At 52.4% G+C, this 18,997-nt stretch overlaps 1 protein-coding gene across 1 annotated transcript in view; it reads left to right on the plus strand.

The window, feature by feature from the left end:
* The window catches only part of PTPRN2 (protein tyrosine phosphatase receptor type N2), a gene marked incomplete at its 5' end in the record, with an annotated part of 1,004,492 nt that overhangs the window by 236,930 nt on the left and 748,565 nt on the right, over positions 1-18,997 (plus strand). Inside the window, 1 exon segment of the mRNA NM_001305920.1 lies at positions 18,883-18,996. Coding sequence (NP_001292849.1) covers positions 18,883-18,996 — 114 coding nt within the window.

Raw genomic sequence — 18,997 nt, forward strand, 5'->3', positions numbered from 1 at the left:
AATAGGAATTAATTTAACCCAGATGGTGAAACTTGTACACTGAAAATTATGAGATGGTGAAAGAAATGGAAGACAAGACAAATAAATAGAAGGTATCCCATGTTCATGGACTGAAATAATTAATATTGTTAAAATGTCCATACTACCTAGAGCGATCTATAGATTCAATGCAAGCCCTCTCAAAATTCCAATGGCATTGTTTTTTTACAGAAATAGAAAAGCAATCCTAAAATTCATATGGAACCACATAAAACCCTGAATAGCCAAGGCAATCATGAGCCAAAGGAACAAAGCTGGAGGCATCACGCCACCTGATTTCAAAGTATACTGTGAAACTATCATAACCAAAACAACATGGTACTGACAACAACAAAACAAAACAAAATAGACAAATCAACTAATGGAACAGAGAGTCCAGAAATGAATCCATGCATTTGTGCTCACTTGATTTTTGACAAAAGTGGCAAGAACACATAATGGGAAAAGGACAGTGTCTTCAATAAATGGTGCCAGGAAAACCGGATATCCACATGCAGAAGAATGAAATTAGACCTTATCTCTCACCATATACAAAAATAAACTCAAAATGGATTAAAGACTTAACTTTAAGACCTGAAACTGTAAAACTACTAGAAGAAATCATAGGGCAAAAACTACATAACGTTATCCTGGGCAACAGTTTTTTTATTTGATCCCCAAAGCACAGGCAACAAAAGCAAAAATAAACAAATGGGATTATATAAAATACAAAGCTCTACATAGCAAACAAAACAGTTAGCAGAGTGCACAGACAACCTAAGGATTAGGAGAAAATATTTGCAAGCCATACATCCAATAAGGGCTTAATATCCAAAATATATAAGCTCAAACAACTCAATAGCATGAAAATGAAAAACCCAATTAAAAGATGGGTAAAAAACCTGAGTAGACATTTCTCAAAAGAAGACATAAAAATGGCCAACAGATATATGAAAAGATGTTTAACCGTGCTAATCATTAGGGAAATGCAGATCAAAACCACAATGGGCTGTCACATCACACCTGTTAGAATGGATCTCATTAAAAAGACAGCAAGTGTTGGTCAGGCAGTGGTGAAAAGGGAACTCTTGTACATTATCGGTGGGAATATAAATCAGTACAGTCATTGTGGGGAACTGTATGGAGGCCTCTCAGCTGAAACTACCATATCATCTAGCAATCCCACTATGAGGTCTTTATCCAAAGGAAGTAAAATCAGTATGTTGAAGAGAGATCTGCACCCTCATGTTTACTGCAGCACTGTCCATAATAGCCATGACAGAGCAACCTAAGCATCCATCGACGGATGGATAAAGACACTATGGGATACTATTCAGTCTTAAAAAAACAAGGAATTCTGTGATTTCCAACATCATGGATGGAACTGGAGAGCATTATGCTGAGTGAAATAAGCCAGGCACAGAAAGACAAATACTGCATGATCTTACTCATCTGTGGAACTGAAAACAATTGAACTCGTAGTAGCAGAGAGTAGCACTGAGGTCGTCAGAGGCCAGGGGTGGAGGAAATGGGGAGATGACAGTTGGAGAGCACAAAATCTCAGGAGCGATTTTTGAGTTCGATTGTACAGTGTGATGAAGATAATAGTAGACGATTGTACATCTCAAAACTGCTGAGAGAGCAAATTCCAAATGTTTTTACCACAAAAATGTTAAGTATTTGAGGTGATGGATATGTTAACTAGCCTGATTTAATTATTCCACATGGTATTCTAAATCATAACATTGCCTTGTACCTATTGATACGGTTTGGCTCTGTGTCCCCACCTAAATCTTATCTCGAATTGTCATCCCTACGTGTTGGGGAGGGACCTGGTGGGAGGCGACTGGATCATGGGGGTGGTTTCCGCCATGCTGTTCTCGTGATAGTGAGGGAGTTCTCATGAGAGCTGATGGTTTAAAAGTGTAGCACTCCCCTCACCCCCACTCCTTTTGCCACCTTGTGAAGAAGGTGCTTGCTTCTCCTTCGCCTTTTGCCATGACTAGTTTCTTGAGGCCTCCCCAGCCCTGTGGGACTGTGAGTCAATTAAATCTCTTTTCTTCATAAATTGCCTAGTCTTGGGTAGTTCTTTATAGCAGTGTGAAAATGGACACCCATAAATATATACAATTGTAAATTATAAAATGTGCGTGACCAAGTCATTTTGCTTCCTCAGCCTCAGTTTCCCCACCTGGGATGAGTGGACAGCATTGGAAAGCTCTGGGTAACTGCTGCTGCCACACCAGCTTTGGCCCCAGCTCGTAGCTTCAGGAGGATTTTCCACAGGGGTGGGAGACCCTGTCTCCTTCTACCTGGGGCTTCCAAAGCCAGTGGCCTTTGCCTTTGTTCTTTCTCTTGCTCCATCCCCCTCGAAAATACAAGTCCTCCTGAGCCTCCAAAGCTTACTCTTCATAAAACCCTCTGTGGCCTCCTATAAGAACATGCCCTCTCCAGACAAAGCTCTGCTTACCAAAGTAGCTCACAACAAAACCCAAATGAAGACAAAAAACCTGTGTTCCCGTTGGCCGGGAGACAGCCTGTTAGGTTTTCTCTCCTTGTTAACGTCTAGTCACTCAGATGACTTCTCCAGGTTCAAGGCTCTGCTGGGAGGCGTGTTTATGCCGTCAGGGTTGAGCAGACAGAGGCCTAGACCATCAGATAGTCACGTGGGCTGTACGGGTCCTGCCAGGACCGCTCCCAGACAGCAGGGTCCACCCTCAGAGAGGGAGCACTGGGGCCGTAGACATGACCATCACCCACATTTCGTCCTCCAGAATTTCTCCCACCCACTGCGGTCCTGGGTGCCCACACCATACTTTCCCTCCATGGCGTAACTGAGGCCTGGGGTCCAAGCTGTCTTCTGCCTAAAGCTCTGTTTTGGGCATCGTCCGTCAGCGTCTGGGTTCTCACCTCACACAGCACGATTCCCCTTATTGACAGGGTCGTGTGCAAACCAACAGGGCAGCAGTGATTTCCAGGGAAACAGCTGCATGAGCTGGTGCCCAATTTCTCATCAGAGGAGTGCCAGGGTCCCCTGAACCCCTCTCCTAAACCCACCGATGAAAGGTGCTGGAGTCTGTTCCTGCACATTCCAAATCAGAGCATCAATTCTGTCAGGACTGAGCTCGGGGACAGTGACCACCTCCAGCAACACAGCCTCACGTGTTCTTTCTTGGTGGGTTACATGTGGGGCCTTTTTCATTATTACATCTCGTTTATTCTTGGGCTAGAAAAATCTGGTTTTCCATGTTTTATGCAATTCCAAATTCCTGTGTGTCATTTCAGCCCAGACTCCGGAGTTTCTTTTTTTTCTTTTTTTTCTTTTTTTATTTTTTGAGACGGAGTCTCGCTCTGTCGCCCAGGCCGGAGTGCAGTGGCCAGATCTCAGCTCACTGCAAGCTCCGCCTTCTGGGTTCACGCCATTCTCCTGCCTCAGCCTCCCAAGTAGCTGGGACTACAGGCGCCCGCCACCTCGCCCGGCTAGTTTTTTGTACTTTTCAGTAGAGACGGGGTTTCACCGTGTTAACCAGGATGGTCTTGATCTCCTGACCTCGTGATTCGCCCGTCTCGGCCTCCCAAAGTGCTGGGATTACAGGCTTGAGCCACCGCGCCCGGCCCGGAGTTTCTTACATTAAATGCCGGTGAATATAATTAGCATTCAAGACCCGGTGCAAGGTGCTGCAAGTGTTCATTTTAACAGTCAATTATGGGTCTTCAGTTTGGTCGAGGAACTGCCTCTTCGGGAGGCCTAAACTTGAAACGGTCCCCGCTGCCTGTGACTGGGGCCAACGCTCCCCGTCGGACGGGGCTCCTGATGATGGCTCGGCCCCTCCCATGTTGCTTCTAGTTACTAAACAGCCTTGGTCCTGCTGAAGCCAGCTCTTCCCCAGCCTGGCCTGGCTTGGGGCCGGTGTGGGGTTGCTGGAGCTCCCCGGTCTGTGCCGTCCGGGGTCCCTCCTGGGGGCGGCCCTGCCCTTTGCTGCCGGTTGTCACGGCTTCTAAGGGCCCAGGTGCTGGCTCCTCGGCAGGGGGACGTGTTGTGTTTTGGAAGGTGCTGGGGTCTGACCCGTTCGTGTGGGGGTCTGGGTGACACGTAAGAGGGGCTGTCTTTCCCTGAATGTGAATTTCTGGGCCTTATCTTGGGGTGTGGTGGTGTGAAGTGTGTGTTCATTGCTGTGTTGACTGGTCTTTGGGAGCTAAATTTAAACTCATCCTGATGCCTGGAAATGCAGTCTAGACCCTCCACGGAAGCTTTCGCCTGAGCTCGACTGTGGCTCTGATTCCACCAGGCGCAGCTGCGACAGCCTGTGTGCCACGAGGGTGGCTGCCCGAGCCTCTGTGCAGGCCCTGCTTGCAGGTGTCGGGTGTAAAATCAGAAGTGGGGCTGTTGGATCATCTGCTAATTCCATGTCGAATTTTTCCCGTGTGCTTTCCACGGCGACTGTACCACGTGACGTTCCTGCCTGTGGAGCACAAGGGCCTCAGTTTCTCCACGTTCTCACCCACACGCGTTATCTTTGGTTTTGTTGCGTTTTGTTTTCTGGTAGTAGATGTCCTGCTGAGCGGGCAGTGGGTCTCACCGTGGTTTTGATTTGCATTTCCCTGACGCTGGTGATGCTGGGCGCCTTCCCTGTGCTTTCAGCTGTTTCTACATCTTCTCTGGGGAAGCGTCTATTCAGGGCCTTTACCGGTTTTTAATCAGGTTGTTTTTGTTGTTGTTGTTGTTGTTGAGTCGTGGTTCTTTATGTATTTTGGATGCAAATCCCTTATCAGATAGATGAGGGCAAATCTTTCCCCATTCCCTGGCTGCCTTTTCATGCTGCTAATAGTGTCCTTTGATGCACAACAGTTTTAATTTTGATGGTTACATTCTTATTTATTTATTTATTTTTTTTGAGATGGAGTTTCACTCTTGTTGCCCAGGCTGGAGTGCAGTGGCGCGATCTCGGCTCACGGCAACCTCTGCTTCCCGCGTTCAAGCAATTCTTCTGCCTCAGCCTCCCGAGTAGCTGGGACTACAGGCGTGTGCCACCACGCCCGGCTAATTTTTTGTATTTTGAGTAGAGATGGGGTTTCTCTATGTTGGCCAGGTGAAGGTTACATTCTTTTATTTTATTCTGAATTGCTTTTTAAATTGTCCCCACCCCCACTTTTTAAAAAAACACCTATTTATCTTGACTTTACCTAGATTGCCAGTTTCTTAAGACCAGGATTCTCCTGTTCCCAGTCCTGCTCCCGATGGAGTGATGGTGATTTGTGCTTGGTACTGGCCACTCCGCCTCTGAGTCTGTTTACTGGGAGAAGTGAAGGTGGCTGAGCGGGGTAATGGTTCTTGTCCCTCTTCGTGGTGCTCAGCCATAAGCTGAGCATTTGGGGATGAACCTACGAGGTCGTAGCCAGCAGCACCTGGCCTGAGCTGAGTGACTTGCCGCTCTGTGGTTCTCTGCTTCCATCAGGGTGAGCTCCCAGCTGGGGCAGGTGGCCCAGAATCAGTGGTTCCACACAGCGGATCATTCCTGGCTCATTCCCACAGCAGGTGCTCAGCCCTCTGTCTAGAGATGCTGCCTCTTCTGCAGAGAGCACTGGGCGGCACGTGGTGTCCAGCCACAGGCCACGTTCGGGGACTGGGGAGGAACATGGAGGCCGCTGACTCTCCCGTTTCTGGATCACACCAAGTGGTTGCTCTTGCGGGACACCCATGGGGGAGAACGACTCACCTGTGGTGCTTAAGTCCATGCAGAGCTGGTCACTGGGATGTGCCGGCTGAAAAGAACCCAGTGCTTGTCCACCCTGCCTTTCTCCTTCCCTTTTCAAGCCCCCAAGGACTTAATTTTTTCTGGATCTTGGCTCAAGTGACCACAGTGATGAGGTTTCCTGAGCTCCTGGTGGTCTGGAATGGTCCATCCTGTTTCCTTAACTCCCTCATGGATGCTAAGTGTCAGTCAGACTTTTCTGCAGCTACCCATTCCCGTGTGGGCTCCAGCAAGGTACCCAACCTCTCTGGGCTCTAGTTTCTGAATATGGAATGGGGACCATGACAGTTTATGGTACTAAGGGTTATAAGGATTAGCTGAGTTGACTGTGTGAGTGTGAGTGACGTCTGCAGGTGTCGGGTCTTATGGTGAATGTGTGAGTGTGAGTGACGTCTGCGGGCATCAGGTCTTACAGTGAGAGTGAGTGTGAGTGACGTCTGCGGGCGTCGGGTCTTATGGTGAGAGTGTGACTGTGAGTGACGTCTGCAGGCGTCGGCTCCTGTGGTGAGTGTGTGAGTGTGAGTGACGTCTGCGGGCGTCGGCTCCTATAGTGAGAGTGTGGGTGTGAGTGACATCTGCGAGCGTCGGGTCTTATGGTGAGAGTGTGACTGTGAGTGACGTCTGTGGGCGTCGGCTCCTGTGGTGAGTGTGTGAGTGTGAGTGACGTCTGCGGGCGTCGGCTCCTATAGTGAGAGTGTGGGTGTGAGTGACATCTGCGAGCGTCGGGTCTTATGGTGAGTGTGTGACTGTGAGTGACGTCTGTGGGCGTTGGGTCTTATGGTGAGTGTGTGAGTGTGAGTGACGTCTGCGGGCGTCGGGTCTTATGGTGAGTGTGTGACTGTGAGTGACGTCTGTGGGCGTTGGGTCTTATGGTGAGTGTGTGAGTGTGAGTGACGTCTGCGGGCGTCGGCTCCTATAGTGAGAGTGTGGGTGTGAGTGACATCTGCGAGCGTCGGGTCTTATGGTGAGTGTGTGACTGTGAGTGACGTCTGCGGGCGTCGGCTCCTATAGTGAGAGTGTGGGTGTGAGTGACGTCTGCGAGCGTCGGGTCTTATGGTGAGAGTGTGACTGTGAGTGACGTCTGTGAGCGTCGGGTCTTATGGTGAGTGTGTGACTGTGAGTGACGTCTGTGGGCGTTGGGTCTTATGGTGAGAGTGTGACTGTGAGTGACGTCTGTGGGCGTTGGGTCTTATGGTGAGTGTGTGACTGTGAGTGACGTCTGTGGGCGTTGGGTCTTATGGTGAGAGTGTGACTGTGAGTGACGTCTGTGGGCGTTGGGTCTTATGGTGAGTGTGTGAGTGTGAGTGACGTCTGCGGGCGTCGGCTCCTATAGTGAGAGTGTGACTGTGAGTGACGTCTGTGGGCGTCGGGTCTTATGGTGAGAGTGTGACTGTGAGTGACGTCTGCAGGCGTTGGCTCCTGTGGTGAGTGTGAGTGTGAGTGACGTCTGTGAGCGTCGGCTCCTATAATGAGAGTGTGACTGTGAGTGACGTCTGTGGGCGTTGGGTCTTGTGGTGAGTGTGTGAGTGTGAGTGACGTCTGCGGGCGTCGGCTCCTATAGTGAGAGTGTGGGTGTGAGTGACATCTGTGAGCGTCGGCTCCTATAGTGAGTGTGTGGGTGTGAGTGACATCTGTGAGCGTCGGGTCTTATGGTGAGTGTGTGACTGTGAGTGACGTCTTCGGGTGTCGGGTCTTACGGTGAGAGTGAGTGTGAGTGATGTCTGTGGGCGTCGGGTCTTACGGTGAGAGTGAGTGTGAGTGACGTCTGCAGGTATTGGCTCTTATGTGAGAGTCTGTGAGTGACATCTGCGGGCATCGGCTCCTGTGTTGAGTGTGTGGGTGACGTCTGCAGGCGTTGGCTCTGATGTTGAGAGTTGCCATACAAGGACCTGAGGATTTGATGAGTTGGTTGCAGAATCGGACACTCTGCCAGTCACTCCATGTAACTATGATGACCGCATTTTCTCAGTCAAATGCTGGCACCCACAATCGAAAGTGAAAATGAGGGCTCCGTAGAGGACAGCCTAGAGCAGTGAAGTGGGATCATGTGGACAGATCTTGCGGTGCGACTCCCAGGCCGACTTTGAGCAAATTCCTTAACCTCTCTGTGCCTTAATTTCCACATGGTGTAAATGGGATAATAATACGCAGTGTTGTAGTCCATGAAGGCTGCTCAAAGTGCCACCTCCTGGGGGGCTTAGGAACAGCAGACATTGATTTCTCACAGTTCTGGAGGCTGGAAGCCAAGGTCAGGGCCCCAGCAAGGTTGATGTCTGGTGTCTGGCGAGGCCCTTCCTGGCTCATCCATGGTGCCTCCTCACGTGTCCTCATGTGGCCGGAGGGCGAGCAGTCCTTGGGGCCTCTGTAAGGGTGCTGATCCACCACGAGGCTCCACCTCCCTGCCTCTCAGCCGTCCGCCTGCTAACACCAGCACCCGGGGCTGGTTTTAGCACACAGCCTGTTGCACAGAGGAGCCGCCTCATGCACTTGGGGTGGGGGCTTAAAGCATCCTTAGAAGTAAAATGCTGGGAAGTGCTGGGCGTGCCGGTGCTCAGTGAGGGAGGCATGACTGGCTGTGTTCTTGGCACTGTCTTCACTGTCCTCCCCTCGTAGCCTGCTCCTCACCTCCTGGAAGGACCATCCACCTGCCACACCTCCCCCTGCCCCACCCAGCCAGCGTGTGCCTGGGCTCCTCAGTACTGCAGGCTGACGCCCTCAGACACCTGTGGCTTCTGTAGTGACCTCCCCTGGGGCAGTGGGCTGTGTGCCGCTGGTTTTACCGTCCCAGGCCTCACTGGGATCCCTGGGTGGTGGGAGGAACGGAGGCCCCGCTTGTCGCACAGGGAAGCTGGTCTCTCCTGGATTTACCGTCCCAGGCCTCACTGGGATCCCTGGGTGGTGGGAGGAACGGAGGCCCCGCTTGTCGCACAGGGAAGCTGGTCTCTCCTGGATTTACCGTCCCAGGCCTCACTGGGATCCCTGGGTGGTGGGAGGAACGGAGGCCCCGCTTGTCGCACAGGGAAGCTGGTCTCTCCGGACAGTGAGACTCCTGCTGTGAGTGCAGGTGCTGCCCGGGCGCGGGGCTCCTCCCCAGGCAGAGCCTTACACTGCTCTGCAGATGCACAGGCTGTGCTGGCCGCTCCCAGGCACTGTCGCTCTGTCCCCTGCCTTCTGCTGCCTGTCAGTGGCTGCTCTGAACTGTACCAAATCCTTGAAAATGAAGGAATTTCCAGCGAAATAGGGTCTCGGCTTATCTTTGGGTTTCATTAAGAGCTAAGCCGCTCAGACTCCACAGCAGTCCTGCCATGGACGCAGCCCACAGATCCGACGGCCTCTGAAATCTGGCCTGGGCGTGTGGCGAGCCAGAGCCTGTTTCCTTGGACCTCAGAAGCCATTGCTGTCTCTCAGGATTCACCTTTGGCCTCCTGGGATTTTTGCAGCAGTTTTGACTGTGTGCCGTGACAGCAGCTTCTACTCCCTGAGAACAGCAGCCCTTTCACAGCTTCCTTGCAGAAATGTATGTGGCGGGGGCTTGATCAGTTCAGATAAAGGCCTTCTTCTCCCTCTGGAGAATTCCTTTCAACAGGATTCTGAGCTGTCATTAGTTCTCCTTTCTCCAAAAATAGCGGGGGAGATTTTATTCTTGTCGCCACACCCCTGGGGACCTGATGGAGCAGTGGGCTCCCCCGTTTGTGGTGCTGCTGTGCGAAGCCCTGTGGGACCGAGGGAACCCTGGCAATGCTGCCAGCTCCCTGTAGGGAGGGACCTTCAGAGGCAGCTCCAGCGTCCCAGGGCACCGGGATTTACAGATCGAAGGTGCTTTGGCAGTGTCAGCTTCCCTGTGCGACAGTGGGAGAGGGGCAGGGTCCTGAGGGACCCCAGAAGGGGAGGCAGGAAAGAATCAAAGAGTGACCTGGTCTGGTACAGCAGGACACGTGGAGCAGCCGTCCCAGGCTGGTGAGGGTCCTTCTGGTATTCTGAGTGTGAGCGAGTAGCAAGTGTGTGTATGAGAGCATGTACATGTGTGAGCATGTGAGAACATATAGTGTGTGCATGTGCATGTGTGTGAGAATGTGTGTGAGAACGTGTACATGTGTGAATGTGTGCATGTGAGAATGTGTATGTGTGTGCATGTGAGAACGTGTGCATGTGTGTGCATGACAATGTGTACGTGTGTGCATGTGTGAGAACGTGTGCATGTATGCATGTGAAAATGTGTGAACGTGCATATGAGAATGTGCGTGTGTGAGAACATGTGCATGTGAGAATGTGTGCATGTGAGAATGTGTGTGCATGTGCATCTGAAAACGTGCATGTGTGCATGTGAGAATGTGCATGTGCGTGCATGTGAGAATGTGTGAGCATGTGCATGTGTGTGAGAATGTGTGCATGTGAGAATGTGTATGTGCATGTGTGTGAAAATGTGTGCATGTGAGAATGTGCACGTGTGTGGGAATGTGTGCATCTGGGAGCATGTGTGAGGGTGTGTGTATATGTGAGAATGTGTGCATTGTGTGGTTGTGTGTCTGCATACTTGTGTGTGTATGCATACATTGTGCATGGTGTGAATGTGTGTCTGTGTATGTGGTTGCTTCTGCATTGTGCACCTACGTGTACAAGTGTGCATTAATTCTCCTGTTGTACTGGGCAGCAGTGTCTTGTCTCTTGGCTCCTCACTGGCCGACTGAGTCTGCCACCGGCATCTTCAGGCCTGAGTCAGAGCAGGGCTCCTGAGCCATGTCTTCGATGAAGAACCGGCATTGCAGGGAGGCAGCCACGAGGGGTCACTGGTGCTGCTCGGTCCTCACTGGCCTCCCGGGTGACCGCAGCCTCTGGGCCTCGCCTTGTTTGGATGCAGGGAGGGAGTGAGTGACAGACCAGCTTGAAGAAACACAACAGGGTGCCATTGTTTCATCAGAGGCCGCTGCGCTCCCTCCCTGGCTGTCGGATGCAGGAGCTGTGGCGGGTATAGCCTGTGGGGCCCTAGATGTGACACGGTTCTCCCTGGAAAGCGCGCCCTGAGCCCTGCAATGTTGCTGTTTCTAGGCTCTGGGTTCAGTGCCCGAGACATCCCCGGAGGCCCTGTTCTCCTCCTGGGCTTCCCCGGTGTGTTCCCAGGGAGCTGCATGACACTGACCGCCCATTGCTTTTGTCTGGGCAGGGTCATCTGGCAGCCAGATGAGCAGATGCGTTTGGTGTTTACTGTGGACAGTATTCTGCAAACCTGAGTGTGTGTCTCAGCGATGGCTTTGTGACAGTTCTAGAAACAGTTGCGGTCCCTGCCCAGCCCTGGAACGTCCTTGTGCTTGCTCCGCCGGGCTCTGCCTGCCCCGTGGTTTGGCGTGTCTCTCGCCTGCCTTTCTGGTTGGAAGACAGCCTCCAACGCCTCTCATCTGCGAAGGCTTCACGATTGGGGTGCCTTTTCTGCCCATTCCTTCTTGCTCACAATTCAAGAACTTTGTTCTGATAGTTTCCAGGGATCTGAGACAAATCAGTTTTTACGTGCCTTAGTATACTGTTTACACAAACGATTGAATAGGTGTATGCGTTGCCGTTATTTCAAACAGTGCCCTAAGCTAATTGCCTCACTTTGAAATACGAAATTAAGTGATCATATTGTATTCGTTAATTTCCAAGTCCTGTTATATTTCCATAAATAAGAGATATTTTAAAAAAGACATATAAGTAAAAGTAGGTCAAGATATTAGCAAAAGGGGAACAGAAGATGGTTAGTTCACTGGAATCTGTGCCATAGGAGCCTGCAAGCAAGTGTCCTGCCCATGAGCTGTTCATGCTCACGGTGTTTGGTGGAAGGAAGGTGCTCCTGGCTGTGGGGCCTGGGGGACCCTCTGTGGATCTCTGTGGAGAATTGTGGGGTAACACAGTGAGCGACATTTCTCAGCACATGCACAGTGAGAGTCTCTGGGCCATTTCTCCTAGGATGTCCTCTAGGGCAGGCCTGGACGTGTCACTCAAGGTGTCACTGAGCGCAGGCCTGGGCATGTCACCTAAGCAAAGTGTGGCACGAGCACTTTGCTCACGGGGGATCAAAGCCACCTGGTTCACCCCACAGCTTTCTGGTGCTCTGATCTGATGGTTCTGGGCCAGTGCTGTGGGTGTCCCGAGAGAGGAGGCTCAGCATCTCCAAGCATCCGGACCCCCTGGGGGCACCCTGGACAGCAGAGCCCACCCTTCCTCTGAAGACAGAGGTCCACTAGGATCGCCTGCTTCACGTGTGGAACTGGGGATGGAAATGCCAGGGGTCACTCGGCCCTCTGAGCCCAAGCAGAGAGAGTAAGGGAAGGGGTGGAGGCACACGGCCACCTGAGAACTTCCGAGCCTCGCGACGGCCCCTCTAGGGAGCCCCCACTGCCAGCCCCTTTGGTCCGCAGTGAGTCTTTCATCCAAGTGCGTCACTGCCAGGGGGTGACGACTTCTAAATCTGTGTGAGATTTCAACAAATGAGGCTTCTAGCTGATGGTCTTAAACACTTCCACCGACATCTCCGTTTTCTTTTAGACAAATGGGAAAACACCAGTTATAGTCATTCACTAACATCCTTTTAATCCACACTGGGTGCAAGGCACTGTACCAGATGTTGTGGCGGCGTGAAGAGGCTGCAGCTGTGACCCCTGCCTTCTGGGAACTCACGGTGCCACCAGGGAGAGGGGGGTCCTGCGGGGCGGTAGAGGTGAGGGGGGTCCCGGGGCGGTAGAGGTGAGGTGCTGTCTTGTTCATGTGGAGACTGTGAGCGTATGCGTGTGGGCGTGTGAGTTTGTGCATGTGTGCTTGTGTACACCTGTATATGAGTTAGTGTGGGTGTGTGCGTGTGTGTGCGTTTGCACATGTGTGAGTGTGCATGTGCTCCTGTGTGTGTTTGCACAAACAAGTGCATGCAAATGAGTGTGCACACCTGTGTGTGCGTATATGTTGGAATGTTCACGTGGGTGCATACAAGTGTGAGTGTGTGTATGTGAGTGTCCTGTGCATGGGAGAAGTGTGTGAAAATGTGTGTGTTGGTGCATGCAGGTATGAATGTGCATATGTGCACCACGTACACACACATGTGGTGTAAGTGGAGGGATGTACGCAGCCCCACAGACTCAGAATAGAAGCGGGCTGGAAGCTTGGTCCTGGAGGAGGCCCGCGCTAGGCCTGGGTTTGTGTTTTGGGGACAGTGACACTGTGAATGAAATTACTTTGGCCTGTGGGAACAGTGCTCCAAGGACCACTGGTTAAAACAAATGACCAAGATAAATGAACTCTTTTTCTTATTTCTCCAAAAATCCAACAACAGAAAATGCTCAATATTTTCTCTTTCAAACGGAAGAAACTGACCACCCAATTCTAGACTATTGTTAATAAAAATGTCTCTAAGCAAAACTTTTGCTCCTCAGACTTTTGTGTCCATTGTCCTGGGCCCTGTTCATCCACCGCTCTGCATCCTGGACGTTCCTTCTCTCACTGTCTTTAGCACTGTCCATGCTGGTCCCAGAGGCAGTGGGGTCCAGCCTTCTGTCTGCACAGTGAAGGGGGCTGCATCCTAGAACTCTGGGGATGTCAGGCCCCCCAGTTCACTGAGTCCCTGAGATCGGAGTTCCAGGCCAGGCAGAGTTCCTGTCAGGGGACACCTGCTATGTCTCGCCTCTCCCAGCCAGGGCAGCAAGAAGCCTTCCTTTCTGTTTCAGAAAAAGACTCATTCTACAGAACGTCTCCCAGAATATTCCCCTCCCCCACGAGCCTGTCTGTGCATGGGCTCGGTAGCGTGTGGAAGGGCCTGATTGCTGCTGCTGGCAGAAGGATGCGTGTCGACCTGAGGTTTGCCCTGTAAATGGCTCCAGGCTATCCAGGTCTCTGGTCTCCACGACCACCATCCTCACTTAGCCACGATCCCCTGGGTGGGGCTGCTCCGTTCACCCGCCATGGGCTCCTGGCAATTCCAGCCCTTGCCAGGGAGATCTGTTTTAAAATGCAGACCCATTCAAGAGCCTGCCCTGCCTGGAACACCACCCAAGTGGAGGCGGCCTCCTCCAGCTCCTGGGATGAAGGCCACTGCCTCTGATTCCCGCAGGCTCTGCACGATCTGCTTCACTGGCTTGACCCGCTTGGTGCCCTCTCCTGCCTGATCCAGAACTGTAAGGCCTTGTCGCCACTGCCCACTGGGGCTGACGAGGGCCGGGTGCTGCCATGCACAGAGTTGCTCCCTCCTCGCTGCCCACCTGGGCTGGGTGCTGCCATGGATGGAACTGCTCCTCAGCCTGGAGTGTCCTCGATGTCCTCAGGCTGGCTGCTGTTCGTTCTCTGACTGCTGGATGAGGTCAGCACCCTCTGTCAGGTTCTCTCGTGCCCTTTTTTTGCAGCCTGTCCACAATCATAACTGAACCATCAGTGGTGAACATCTGTTGCCCCAGGATCCTGGAAGCTCTGATGTATGGAGCCTGCAGTGTCTGCTTTTTCTGTGTGCGTGTCTCCCGGCTGTCCTGGCCTGGCCATGCAAGCGGGATGCAGGGCAGAGCTGTGCCTTTCCTGGGACGAGGGTGTGGGGCGGAGGCAGCCGAGCGGCAGGCATGGCACTGACCCGCTCCCGGAACAGGAAGGGGCTTTGCAAGGCGCAGGCAATGCTGGGGACAGAAATGACGAGCTGCGTTGACAAGAGCACCCAACGCTGCAGGGAAGACAGAGGGAGAAGGCATGAAGCCGTCATTGAGGAGCGCCTGAGGGTTAGGCTTCCACGCAGAGGCACGGGCAGTGTCTGTTTGTCGGAAGGGTTGATGATGTTGGACTAGCGGCATCCTTGGGCATGCACAGTAAGTTTGGCAGTTAAGCATGTTAGTGGCTGTGCACATGTGCATGTGTGAGTTAGGAGCTGTGCACGTGTTTCTGTATAAGAATTCACACATACACATATATTTGCACACATGAGTGTTTTGATGGTGGCAGTAGCTGAGGATGGGTGGACAGGGAGCCCACAGTTTTCACAGGCAAACCTGTTCTCCTCTCCCATGATTTTCAGACAGCTCCCAATGTGAACTCAGTGGTGAGATTTGGAACCAAGGTCGTGCAGGGAATGCACATTCTGGACAAAAAGCAGGGCCCTGGTTCTGAGAGTCTCATGGACAGGCTCCATCACCCAAGGCCTCCTGCCTCCACTGCTGCTGTGGCGATGTGCTTCCAGCTGGGAGCTCGGCACGGCCTGCAGGACCGCAGAGCTGGACGGGTCAGTCTGGGCTTAGATGATGGGGTTATGTTGATGGGGTGCAGGGCCATGGTGCAGGAAACACAGTCAGTAGAAGACAGTTCATGAGGGGACCCCGAGCCAGGTCAGATCCCAGGTAGGGTCTTGGCTGTGTCCCAAGAATATGAAGGCAGGAGTCCTGCAGAGGACGGGGCCTGAGGGTTAGGGGCTCTGGGTAGTTTCCAGGGTGATTAAATGGTCAGCGGTGAGGCGACTTCAGTGTGCCACTTCCCGAGATTGTTTCGGAGGCTGTGCCCCACGTCTGAGATGGGGGAGTTCAGCCTGGACTGGTGGGAGCTTTGGTTCTCTGGCTCCAGCACCTCTGCTGTGTGGATCACCCCTGGCGTCCCGACTCTGGAGTCTCATCACTCCTGATGCTTTCCTGATTGAGATTTCACTTTCCAGTCCTTTTTTCTAGTATGTTCATAGAGACCTTTCGGGGTCCTGCCTTTTAGCCAAGTGACCCAGAAGAACGAAGCAATACTTTCAAAATTCTGGCAACATAAAAATCAGTTCTATCAAATGTATTTAGGAATTTCCTTAATGTTCTATTTCACTACTAGGCTGTATCCATATTTGGGGGAAGCCAGTACCCTAAAAATCAAGCAGGGTAGCAGTGAGCCTGGGCATGATCTGTGGGAGCTTCTGGGCTCCTTCCTTCTGGTCACAATCATCTTCAACAACCCTTATTGCTGAGTATTTACTGGAATGAAGGACACCTGTATCATGAAGTTCTTTAAATATGGAGATAAGGTTGAATTTCATTGTTGAAAAATGCATTGGGTGAAAAATCATGAGATACCGATATGCACCTAAGAGAGCAGCCAAACACCAGAACATCTACACCACCAAGAGCTGCTGAGGACGCGGGCGACGGGGACACCGCAGCTGCTGGGAGTGAGGACGTGGGCGACGGGGACACCGCGGCCGCTGGGAGTGAGGACGCGGGCGACGGGAACGCCACCGCGGCTGCTGGGAGTGAGGACGCGGGCGACGGGGACACCACGGCCGCTGGGAGTGAGGACGTGGGCGATGGGGACACCGCAGCTGCTGGGAGTGAGGACGTGGGCGACGGGGACACCGCGGCTGCTGGGAGTGAGGACGCAGGCGACGGGGACGCCTCCGCGGCCGCTGGGAGTGAAAAATGGCGCAGTCACTGTTATGCTGATTGTCACTGTGGCGAGGACGTGGGCGACGGGAGGCTGTGTGTGTGTGTGTGTGTGAGGGAGGCTGTGTGTGTGAGGGAGGCTGTGTGCGTGTGTGATGCTGTGTGTGAGGGAGGATGTGTGTGTATGAGTGGCTGTGTGTGTGTGGGAGGCTGTGTGTGTGTGAGGGAGGCTGTGTGTGCGTGTGTGAGAGGCTGTGTGTGTGTGACGCTGTGCGAGGGAGGATGTGTGTGTATGAGGGGCTGTGTGTGTGGGAGGCTGTGTGTGTGTGAGGGAGGCTGTGTGTACGTGTGGGAGGCTGTGTGTGTGAGGGAGGCTGTGTGTGTGTGTACGTGTGTGAGGATGCATGAAAAATATCCGTACTTTCCACTCAATTTTGCGGTAATCTAAACTGTTCTAAAAATAAAGCCTATTAACAATGCACTGGGGATGGTATCTGTGTCTATCGCATTCAGCACAGGGATAGTCTAAGGCAAAGAGAATCAATGGTTAATTTATATCAACTGTCAAGTAGTTAAAATTATTAGCCAAAACTGATTTTAAAAGCACAAACATTATGCATTATATTCTATATATTCTAAACACATGTTTAAAAGACAGTTTTCAAGAAAATGTAATATATATTATTCTGAAAAGATACTTGTGACATTGTATGAAAAACAAAATTTAAAGAATGAGGCTGTTATGCTTGAGAAGTGGTTTGCCTGGAACGTTCCAAAAGTGATACAAATTGTCCTGGGCCATTTTTCTCTATGAAAAGCTGAGCGATTTCATGAGCTTGCTTGGGAAAGGGATTCCCAGCCGCATGTTGGGAAGCTTTGGCTGCTCTCAGATGTGCTTCTCTTACATTTGGTACCAAATTGCCAAGTACTGTGTGCAGACACCCGGAGTGGCCGAGTGGGGCCAGGACCAGCCACGCTCTGCCATGCCCTATGCCCTGAGCTGGCCACGCGTCCATCCCAGGGGTGCGTTTTCCAATGTGCACAAGAGGCCGGGAGAGCTGCGGGCAGCCGGGCACCGTCGTTCCTTCTGGGGCTGGGGAGCGCAGCTCGCGGGCACTGCTGCTGAGCGGAGCCCTGGGCTTCTGAGCCTCCCGTGGCCTCAGGGATCGGAAGACGCTGCCGGCCCTGGCCTAAGGTTAGGTGATCACTGACTTGGGCCCTGCCTGGGGGTCCAGGAACCTGGTTTTTGGTTCTTTCCACCTGTGGCTCACTCCCTCCTCTGTGGCCCCGAGGCCTAGGCGAGTTTTCGGCATTGTGAGCCCGGGGTCTGGGTCATCTCAACGTGCCCTCCAGTTCCTGCCTTTCTATGTTCAAGATATTTCCATTTGAAACGCAGAGTACAAATATCAGGTATGTTTGAAGTCATTCCTTCTTTTCCCTCTTTGCCCCTTTCTCCCTCCTCCCCCTCTTCCCACTCCTGCTTGCACTGGAAGGCAAAGGAGCCGGCACATCCGGCTGCGTTCCCGCCGTGTGGTGCGGCCCGTCCATCACGGACGGTGGGGGGGCCGGGCGCTGCAGGCGTGTCCCCGGGAGCCCTCTGCCTGTGTGTGGCCTCGCAGGGGCTTCGGTCCGGCTCTCACACGGGAGGCAGCGCGGCCGGGCTGCGCGGAGGGAAACCGTGCGGGCCTGGCGTCTCCTCCTCGCCATTGTGCGCCGCCCGCGCAGCTGCCAGGCTGCCTCCCGGATTCTTTGGGCTTTGCAAAGTCCCATAGAAACCCGCAAGACGCTTGCAATACTGGAGGTTATTTTCTGCTAATCACCCGGCCCCGTGTCGTGAGCATATATGTAATATCAGACCAGCAATTACCGCGTCAGCCTGGCCCTGGGCGAATGTGTTTCTGCTAATTACACTTGTTGCATTTGAATGGCTTTCTTCAGCCAAGCTGCACGGCGAAACCGTAGTGAACAATGAAAGAGACCATTTCCCCTTCCGCCCGGCCTGGAGCTGCAGATGGCCGCCCTGTGTGGAAGCAGTAGTGCCTGAATTAATCTTTTGTGTGCACCAAAGAAGGTAATTTGAATGTTTGAAACCCCACAGGAAGCTTGTCTCAAAGTGAACAATTCGCCAAATAAAGACTAATTAGGGCCTAAATTAATTAGAAGGTGTGGTTGGAAAGGATGTTGATGAGCAGAGTCTGCCATTTCAGACAAATGGAATTGAGCTAAATAAATTAGTCCCATTAGTCCCACGTCGTTCGCCAGCCTCGCGCCTCTCCTGCGCCGCGGAAAGCAGCCGGGGAAGCCGCCCTGGCCTCCCACGCAGCCCGGGAGAGACTCTGCCGAACCTTGGAGCGCCTACAAATTAATATTTGTATTTCCTGGGTTTTCTGTTTTCTTCTGGAAAACTGGCCTGGAATGTTATTGACTTTATTTTTTTGTTGTCACTGAGTTGTCAGAAGCAAGTTTTACATAAACAATGTGAAGTTACATAAAAGGAGGGTTGGGGGGTATGGAGGAAAGCGGAGTGAAAACATCGCAGCCACGCTGGACTTTCTCTCCACTTTGGCATTTGTGTTTTCCGGGATGCTCGGTTTTTATTTCACAAACCAGCACATTCCGGGCGCTCCCGGGTCCTAACTCCCCTCTGGCGCCCCGCGCCCCAAAACCTCACGGCGGCAGGTGATGAGAACGCATTGCAAGGACGTGTGTGACCTTCCTGCTCCCTAACAATGAAACGTCTCGTTCTGTCTTATCTGCTTCCCCCACAGATGGAGTGTTTGGAAGGTGCCAGAAGGTTCCGGCAATGGACTTTTACCGCTACGAGGTGTCGCCCGTGGCCCTGCAGCGCCTGCGCGTGGCTTTGCAGAAACTCTCCGGCACAGG

Source organism: Macaca nemestrina, chromosome 4 (assembly GCF_043159975.1).
Source record: "Macaca nemestrina isolate mMacNem1 chromosome 4, mMacNem.hap1, whole genome shotgun sequence".
Taxonomy (NCBI): Eukaryota; Metazoa; Chordata; class Mammalia; order Primates; family Cercopithecidae; genus Macaca; species Macaca nemestrina.